Source organism: Mesoplodon bidens (genome assembly GCF_964165515.1).
Source record: "Mesoplodon bidens genome assembly, chromosome: 19".
In the NCBI taxonomy this organism is placed as follows: Eukaryota; Metazoa; Chordata; class Mammalia; order Artiodactyla; family Ziphiidae; genus Mesoplodon; species Mesoplodon bidens.
In genome coordinates this window covers 52,998,249-53,007,831 of record NC_138179.1, presented here as the reverse complement: position 1 = coordinate 53,007,831, position 9,583 = coordinate 52,998,249, and the positions used below count along the sequence as shown (strand labels likewise).

Here is a 9,583-nt window from a genome sequence, read left to right as displayed (position 1 = left end):
TTTTCTTTTTAATTTCAGAAATATTTTTCTTGAGCAATTCCAATATTTTGGAAGATCTGGGAGATTCTGGATTAAGGAAAACTTGTTTGAAGCAGTCAGATCATCGGATGCTGTTAATTATCTTTAGGATCCCAAAGGTGTTCACAATTGATTGTATCTTTTTTGTAATCATAGTGAAAACAAGCCGTTTAGCTAATACTCTACACTACAAATCACAAAGAATGTGTAGTCATATCTCTTGTATCAGTAAATCCTCACAAAGAGAAAGCTGGAGTAATGCCGAGAAGTTCGTGGTCACTGGAACAAGAGCCAGGCTAAAATACAATTGTGCTAGCATTGGGTGGAAGTTCTTAAAATAGTTAAGGCTACCTTTTTTGTGTGTGTGTTCTTTTTTTCCATACACACCCTTGAGAATAACTGCTGAAAAGTTGGATTTTACCTAGTTTGCTGTAAGGATATTAAGCAATGGATTTCCACCGGTTCTTTAGTCTCAGACTTTCCCCATATTTCAAAAATGATATGCAGACATCCTCCAAAGCCATTCCAGCAGGTAACTGCAGTTCAGATGAGCAGGCACAGTGTAAATTTAATAAGCATAAATCTTTATTTGCCACATGCTTATTGCCACAAAGATACAAACCATGCTCCTTGAAAGTAGAACTTAAATTTTACTTCTTGTCTCTTCCTCATACCCTCATTCCTTTCAGTCACTACACAGTGAGTTTCTCGGGGCAGGAATTGCCTCTCATTTCTGAATCCCCACTACCTAGCACTATACCTGGGCTTAGCAGACAAATGTTTTACTGGGCCTAAAAAGCCTCTCTAGACCCAGCTCTTCACCCCTTGCCAAACCCCAGCCACACTGACCTTCCACCTGCAGAGAATTCCTTCACTGCTTCCTCTCCCAGGGTCCTTGAACATGCCTTTTTAACTGCTGGGAGGTCTTTCCCTACCCCACACACCTCTCCTCACTGAGGCCGACTTATTCAGATCTCAATGTAAATGTCTCTTGCTCTGGACTAGAGAAGCAAGGCTTCTCTAACCCCTCACTTGATCAGGTCCTCCGTTATATTATTTCAAATTTCTCTTTAATACCACTTTCACCATCAAAATTAATTAAGTACATGATGATGCATTCAATGCCTGTCTTCCCTGCTAAAACTATCAAGTCCAGGAAGGGCGGCTGCTTTCACTACTGTCTAGCGATACTGCCTAGCCTAGCTCCTGACACATGTCAGAGACTCAATGCATATTGTTGGGATAAACTGATAGTGTTGTCAGATAAAATACAGAACACTCAATTAAATTTGAATTTCAGATAATCAACAAAATTTTTTAGTGTAAAAGTATGTTCATGTAAATCTAGCAAAAGCATTTATCCAAGTGAGAATTTCCAAAGACAGTTCATATTTAAAGTGCTGTGGGAATTCCTCGGCAGTCCAGTTGTTAAGAGTCCATGCTTTCACTGCCAAGGGCCTGGGTTTGATCTCTGGTTGAGGAACTAAGATCCCACAAGCCGTGTGGCATGGCCAAAAAATAAATAAATAAAAACAAAAAATAAAATAAAATGCTGTTTCCTTTCCTGTTATCAAAGTGCTCTTCATCCAACAAATATCTGTGGAGTCCTAATACTTGTGTATTAGGAGCTGGTAATATAAACTTGAAAGCACAGCCCCAGCCCTTGATGGGCTCACCTGATTTAGAGTTCTGAAAATATGACTGGTCACCGTAATTGTAGGCACCCAAAACATTTTTGTTCATTTATTCTTATGCCCAAAGTATCACTGTTGGATACACAGTTACATTTCCCCATGAAAGCTCTCTGTACAAATAAACAATAATGTCTGTACTAAGTGTGGCTAGGAAACGTTAAATCAAAACTTGAAAACAGAATAAACTTTACCCAATTTTAGTCACAGAATAGAATAAGTTATTATTTCTCATCCGAAAATGCAGCTGAAATGACATTGTGGAAAAATTTGTACTCTAAAAGTAAAGATAGGAGAGACGAGTCATTAAATAAGAAAAGCATTTAAGGTACACATAGGAGTAATCTTATATGCCAAGAAGAGGAGGATGGACAAATTTTAAATGACTAAGCTTTGTGGGAGACTCCAGAGGACTCTTTAAACCAAAATCTAAGGTAACAAATTGGCCTTGGGGTGGGGGAAAATTATAACTTTAGTTAAATATTTCCCCTTGTGTACAGCCTAAGGAGAAGCTTTCTGACCTGCTTTGGGAGATTTACAGGGAAACTACAGTCATCACCTGACTGATCACCTTGGGCTTCCCAGAGTTGCCCTGACTCCCTGCCCTGGGAGGTCATGCAAATAAAGCAAATCATGCAGTCCTGGAATTTCAGAGTTCAAAGTTTTTCTGTAGAGGGAAGCAACCCGTATTTTACAAAGGCACAATTCTCACCAGTTTTTGGGCCAATCTCAGCAGTTGTATTTAACAATTTAGACACACTGAAAATGGCTTGAAGGCTTAAAGACATAACACCATAAAACTCCTAGAAGAGAACATAGGCAAAACATTCTCTGACAATAAATCATACCAATGTTTTCTTAGGTCAGTCTCCCAGGGCAATAGAAATAAAAGCAAAAATAAACAAACGGGACTTCCCTGGTGGTCCAGTGGGTAAGACTCCACACTCCCAGTGCAGGGGGCCTGGGTTCGATCCCTGGTCAGGGAACTAGATCCCACATGCGTGCCTCAACTAAGAGTCTGCATGCAGCATGCGGCAACTAAGATCCCATGAACCTCAACTAAGACCAAGCACAGCCTAAATAAATAAATATTTTTAAAAATGTACCATATCTTTTAAAAAAATAAAAAATAAACAAATGGGACCTAATCAAACGTATAAGCTTTTGTACAGCAAAGGAAACCATAAAACGAAAAGACAAGCTATAGACTGGGAGAAAAATATTTGCAAATGATGAGACCGACAAGGGCTTAATTTCCAAAATATACAAACAGTTAATGCAACTCAATAACCAAAAAAAAAAAAAAAACAATCAAAAGATGGACAGAAGATCTAAATAGACATTTCTCCAAAGAAGACATACAGATGGCCAACAGGCACATAAAGAGATTTTCAACATTGCTAATTATTAGAGAAATGTGGAAATCAAAACTACAGTGAGGTACCAGCTCACACTGGTCAGAATGGCCATCATTAAACTGTCTACAAATAATAAATGCTGGAGAGGGTGTGGAGAAAAGGGAACCCTCCTACACTGTTGATGGGAATGTAAATTGGTGCAGCCACTGTGAAAAACAGTATGGAGGTTCCCCCCAAAAATAAAAATGGAGGTGCCATATGATCCAGCAATCCCACTCCTGGGCATGTATCTGGACAAAACTATAACTCAAAAAGATACATGGGGCTTCCCTGGTGGTGCAGTGGTTGAGAGTCCGCCTGCCGATGCAGGGGACGCGGGTTTGTGCCCCGGTCTGGGAAGATTCCACGTGCCGCGGAGCGGCTGGGCCTGTGAGCCATGGCCGCTGAGCCTGCGCGTCCAGAGCCTGTGCTCCGCAACGGGAGAGGCCACAACAGTGAGAGTCCCGTGTACTGCAAAAAAAAAAAAAAAAAAGGAAAATTGATAGAGTAATTTTGCTGAACTCATGCCAACGTTTAACAAAGTGGACCAGTCACTTCATCTAATTGGCTCATTAGGTCTCACGTCATCTGCCATCATGTTAGACACTGGTGGAGACCTTTACATCCAGGCCTTCTTGCAGCAATGAATGAGGAGTTACCACACCTGAGTTCAAGTACTTAATTCTATCCTCTTTTCTTCTTTCTTTTTTCTTGATAGTATTAATTTTACTTCCATAGATGATTAAAAAGTTGTCATGAAAAACTTAGTCTTTTTCTTGGCTGAGCCGCATGGCATGTGGGACCCTAGTTCCCCCATCAGGGATGGAACCGGGGCCCCTGGCAGTGAGAGCACCGAGTCATAACCACTGGACCACCAGGAATTCCCCGTCTTTTTTTTTTTTTTTTTTTTGGCAGGGTCTACAAATAATTTTATTGAACAAATAACACAACAGCCTTCCTAGATTGAGGGCTACCCTCCCCAAGCCATTTCTCACACGCTTAAAGAACAGAGTTTGCCCAGTAAGGAATTTTTTTTAAAAAAGTCATTTTTATGTAGAAATCAGACTCTGCCCCAACATCCTGGACTAGACTATTTACAAGCTTTCACATTTTAAGTATTCCTTTATGATTGTTCTCTCCTTTCTCTCCCTACCCAGGGCTCCAGTACTTTCCTCTTACTGATCCTGAAGGGATGGGTATACTGTAGTGGAAGGGGTGGTGGGCTCCTCAGAGCTACTGGCACCAGCCCTAGGGTGCTGTCCCTTATCACAGGGTGGTGGATGTGTAAGGGCAAGGGGGATTAGACACAGTAGGTGGGATGTGGCAACACCCCATAGGCACAGGCATCCAGAGCCCTTCCTGATCCCCATCCTATGCCCTCTCAGTTGGGGTGGGGGTCAACAACTAGTTGCAGTGGGGAGGGATCAGCCCAGCCCCGGGTAGAGGGAGAAACCTCCCACACCTATTGACAGCCAGCAAACTGTCCATCCATCTGAGGGTGGGAACAGATGGGCAGGTAGGCAGGAAGAATCAGGCTTGTTCTGCCTCCAGCTTCTGTCCAACACAGGAGGAATCGAGGTAGCAAACGGCTGCAATGCTCCAACGAGACGGTAAAGGAAGTGAGGGAAAGGAAGTTCCCATTTGTGTACAGCTCCCACAGCCCTGGGGCTGGAAAAAGGCAGACCATACTTGTGAAGTGCTGTGGCCTCCAGCAGGGCTGGGCCCCAGGCAAGCTTGGAAGAACGCAGGCCAGGCAAGGGCACAGGAACCAGGCATTCCTGACCAGCATATGCCCTGCCATGCTCCTTGTAGGGATTGCTGGGAAAGGTGGACTGGTAACTCCGCCATCAGCCCTTGCCAGCCACCAGCCACCTCTTGTCCACAGACAAACCAACACCCAACCAGCACTGTAGGACTGCCCTGCTCACAGGTGAAGGTTCGGGGCCAGTGGAGTTTATTCACGGTTGTGGCCCCAGCCTAGGTTCCTCAATGGAAGCCACACCTTGAGCCTGGGGGTTTCTTGCTGGGGCAGGGCGTGTTTATGCCTGCCACCCCTCAGGCTCACACCTCGTAGAGGATCACAGGGAAATCCACGTGGATGCGGGGGGGATCCAGCTTCACGATGCCCTGAGGAATCAGGTTCTTATGTACCCGCCTCAGCTTGGCCCGCTTCTGCCCGTTCTTGGTGACGATTGTCTCCTCATAGAACTCGTGAGCCAGATCCCCATCCTCGTCATAGAACATGGAGCCGCGGCGAGTGAATACGAAGCGGGGCACGACTCGGCCTCGCGGTCGCACCAGAGCTTGCTCAGCGACAGCCGCCTCCGGGCCGCCGCCCCCCGCCGCCGAGGCGAAGGGCCACAGGTCCCGAGTTTGGAGCCGCTGGCGCCCATGTCAGGGCCGCCGGCGCATGGCGGGCCCCGCGGCAGCTTCGCTCTCACAGGGCCGTCCGCGCCGCCATGCCCCGCCTCCGCTCGCAGGTGCCGCCGCCGCAGCCTTCCCTCATTTTTTTTAAATGAAGATTTATGGGCTCAAACATTTGAGTAAAAAACTTTTTTTGTACCCAAAGCAACAAGAACATTTTCAGGGAGTGATTTGGAGAGTAGGTTTTTCTGCCTTCATTCAGTATGTTTTCTGGCTCCTAATTTACTGGCTGCTCTTTTCATATACAAATCCTTATCTACTCTTTCTGGTCCAACTCAAATGTCATACTTTAAAAAAAAATTTTATTTATTTATTTTTGGCTGTGTTGGGGCTTCGCTGCTGCGCACGGGCTTTCTCTAGTTGCGGCGAGTGGGGGCTACTCTTCCTTGCAGTGCGCGGACTTCTCATTGCGGAGCACGGGCTCTAGGCGTGCGGGCTTCAGTAGTTGTGGCACATGGGCTCAGTAGTTGTGGCTCGCGGGCTTAGTTGCTCCGCGGCATGTGGGATCTTCCCAGACCAGGGGTCGAACCCGTGTCCCGTGCATTGGCAGGCGGATTCTTAACCACTGCACCACCAGGGAGGGGAAGCCCTTTGACTGTCATACTTCTATAAAGCTTTCTCTTACCACTCCCACCCTCCTTTTGAACCTCCCCACTGCTCTGTATCATTCTTATGACATTTATTACCTTACATTTTGAGGTATGAATATATTGTCTATATCCTTCTTGAGGGGTCTCAGTGGGCACTAGTACACGGAGAAGGACCTTAAAGTCTCACACACATATATTTATTGAAGAAAAGAATGGGGAAGCTTGGACAAGCCACTTCTCTGTTCCTTAGTCACCTCACTAATGCAACCTATTTCAGGGGTAAGTTGTGAAGAGGTAAATTGTGAACGGAATGAGTTAACACGTGCCAAGGAGTTTTGAAAGATAAAAAATGAGGGGCCGTGTAAGATACTTTTTCCTGTTCATGAATACTATGCTTTGCTTGTTCATAACTATAATCTTCTGTGTGAAGATAAATGGCTAAATGATTACAAAAGAATGTTGTTGTTGTTTTTTTCTGTGTTGGGTCTTCGTTGTTGTGGCGAGCAGGGGGTACTCTTCGCTGTGGTGTGTGGGCTTCTCATTGCTGTGGCTTCTCTCGTTGTGGAGCACAGGCTCTAGGTGCGCGGGCTTCAGTAGTCGTAGCATGCAGGCTCAGTAGTTGAGGCTCGTGGGCTGTAGAACGCAGGCTCAGTAGTTGTGGTACACTGGCTTAATTGCTCCACGGCACGTGGGATATTCCCGGACCTACGCACCCTGCATTGGCAGGCAGATTCTTAACCACTGCACCACCAGGAAAGTCCCCAGACGTGAATTTTAATCTCTTCTTTGGCCCTTGCTGGATTAGCTTTGTTACCCTAAGTAACTTACTCAACTTTTTTGAGTCCGGGTTTCCTTATCTGTAAAATAGGGATGAGGAAATCGTGTTTTGCATGCCAGTACGAGAATTAGTAATAATGCACGTATTAGTATATGCTACCTAAGTGGGAAGAATCGTTCATACGTTAGGGACTTGGGTTGAAATAGCCCCACATTTGCCCTTTATCCTGTTGACAATATTTTCATCCTGGTATTTAAAGGAGCTGTTACAGAGTATGCAAAAATTAGTTTGCGCCGGAACTTGGGACTATGTATTTGTTCAATGAGTTATTAATAAAGTCTTGAATTTAAAAATTCCCCCTAGGTCCTTTTCAATAAAGTTTTGCTCAAACGGGGAGCTGGGATCTTATCGCGAGAATCTGGCGGAATGCGTTTCTGGCCCGGGACTTGCTCTCGCGTTGTTTGAGGAGGCAGTGGCGAGAGGTGAAAGGAAACACGAAATACCGCGAGAGAACTGCAGATTCTCGCGATATTTCCTGGGATTACCCCCTCCCCCTTCCTCCCAGTGCCGTTTCGGTTTAACCTAGTGTGTGACTGTGAGCCTCAGAGAGGGAGCGAGTGAGTGTGAGGTTTTGAGGTGAGGCGGAAGCTAGAAAAGGGGCTCTTTCAGGAGCGAGGGACAAAGGGGGCGTGAGGCACCTAGGCCGCGGGACCCCCGCGACAGGAAGCCGCCCCCAGCCGGGCTACCGGGTAGGGGAAGGGCTCGCGCAGCCCTCACAGGGCCCGAGAGCCGGAGTCGGCCCCACAGCCCCGGGCCGTCGGCTTCCTACTTCCTCGACCTCCCCGGCGCCTGGGCCTGAGGATTGGCTCGGCGTGGGGAGGAGGGGAAACAGACTCGAGCGGCTACCCGTTGTCTCGCAACTCCACTGCTGAGGAACTCTCATTTCTTCCCTGGCTCCTTCACCCCCCACCTCATGTAGGAGGGTGCTGAGGAGTCGGGAGGGAGGAGGAGCCTGGGCTACCGTCCCTTCCCTCCCCACCCCCTTGTAGGGGCGCTTTGGTAGGCGTGGGGCTGGGGCTGGGGGGGAGGGTGGGGGTTACTTTTTGGAGTGCTGGGGAACTTTTTCCCCTTTTTGAGGCCAGGGGAAAGGGAATGCCCAATCCAGAGAGACATGGGGGCAAGAAGGACGGGAGTGGAGGAGCTTCTGGAACTTTGCAGCCGTCCTCGGGAGGTGGCAGCTCCAACAGCAGAGAGCGTCACCGCTTGGTGTCGAAGCACAAGCGGCATAGGTCCAAGCACTCCAAAGACATGGGGTTGGTGACCCCCGAAGCAGCACCTTTGGGTACAATTATCAAACCCTTGGTGGAGTATGATGACATTAGCTCTGATTCCGATACCTTCTCTGACGACATGGCCTTCAAGCTGGACCGGAGGGAGACGGATGAACGTCGCGCGGCTGACCGGAGTGACCGCCTGCACAAACACCGTCACCACCAGCACAGACGTTCCCGGGACTTACTAAAAACTAAACAGTCGGAGAAAGAAAAGAACCTGGAAGCCTCTAGCAAGTCGGGATCGATGAAGGACCGGATATCAGGAAGTTCAAAGCGTTCAAATGAGGAGAATGATGACCATGGGAAGTCGCAGGTCTCCAGAAGCAGCAGCAACAAGGAATCCAGGTCATCCAAACTCCATAAGGAGAAGACCCGGAAAGAACGTGAGTTGAAGTCCGGGCACAGAGACCGGAGTAAAAGTCATCGGAAGCGGGAAACACCCAAAAGTTACAAAACCGTGGACAGCCCCAAACGGAGGTCCAGGAGTCCCCACCGGAAGTGGTCGGACAGCCCCAAGCAAGATGATAGCCCCTCAGGAGCTTCTTACGGCCAAGATTATGACCTTAGTCCCCCGAGGTCTCACGCCTCTAGCAACTATGACTCCTACAAGAAGAGTCCGGGCAGTACCTCGAGAAGGCAGTCGGTCAGCCCGCCTTACAAGGAGCCTTCGGCCTACCAGTCCAGCGCACGGTCGCCCAGTCCCTACAGTAGACGACAGAGGTCCGTGAGTCCCTATAGCCGGCGACGTTCTTCCAGCTATGAAAGGAGTGGCTCTTACAGTGGCAGATCACCCAGTCCCTACGGCCGACGGCGGTCCAGCAGCCCTTTCCTGAGCAAGCGCTCTCTGAGCCGGAGCCCGCTCCCCAGGTGAGCTATTTGCCTAACAGCCCGTTCTTTCTTACGCCGGCTTATGAGGAACTGGCGATTAGACATGGTCACACTTTGTTGAAGCCCCCAGTGCTCATCATTGACCAGAACACTTCGCTGTTGGCTAGTCATCATGTAGGTGAGCCTGGTGGACCCAGACCTGGAGAAGTGCAGAGTTCACAGGCCGACAGCTGCTAAAGGCAGGTACTTCCAGGGGTGGGACCTTCAGTTGTAAGCTCCCCTGTGAGAAAAGCCATAGGCTTCTGCTTACTGACTGCAGAGGATCGATACTGGTGCCCAGAGTTAATCCAGCTATTTCGGTTGCTTTGTCTTAACTTTTTAAAAATCACTTGGTATTAGTGCCTTAGGCTTCGTTGGACCTGACTGGAGATGTAAGAAATGAAAAATTTTCATTTGTATTATCTCGGGGCTCTTTGCCTAAGTCATCTACCATTTGTGCTGTCCCCTGAGTCTCCAGACTTGT

At 47.8% G+C, this 9,583-nt stretch overlaps 2 protein-coding genes across 7 annotated transcripts in view; one reads left to right on the top strand and one right to left on the bottom strand.

Annotated features, from left to right (window-relative positions):
* Positions 1–5,030: 5,030 nt before the first annotated feature.
* Positions 5,031–5,567, bottom strand: LOC308607344 (tumor suppressor candidate 2-like). Its single transcript, XM_081219189.1, is given in 2 exon segments — positions 5,031–5,478; positions 5,481–5,567. Coding segments are annotated over 2 exon segments (330 nt in total). The 5' UTR covers positions 5,500–5,567; the 3' UTR covers positions 5,031–5,167.
* A 1,911-nt stretch (positions 5,568–7,478) lies between these two features.
* CDK12 (cyclin dependent kinase 12) overlaps positions 7,479–9,583 on the top strand; it is a 63,458-nt gene continuing 61,353 nt past the window's right edge. For all 6 annotated transcript variants that reach the window (XR_014014022.1, XR_014014023.1, XR_014014024.1 and 3 more), the window contains exon 1: positions 7,479–9,099. Coding sequence is in view for 3 of the 6 variants with exons in the window: in XM_081219752.1 (XP_081075878.1) it covers positions 8,051–9,099 (1,049 nt within the window). In the remaining 3 variants the exon portion in view is untranslated. The remainder of the gene's footprint in view (positions 9,100–9,583) is intronic.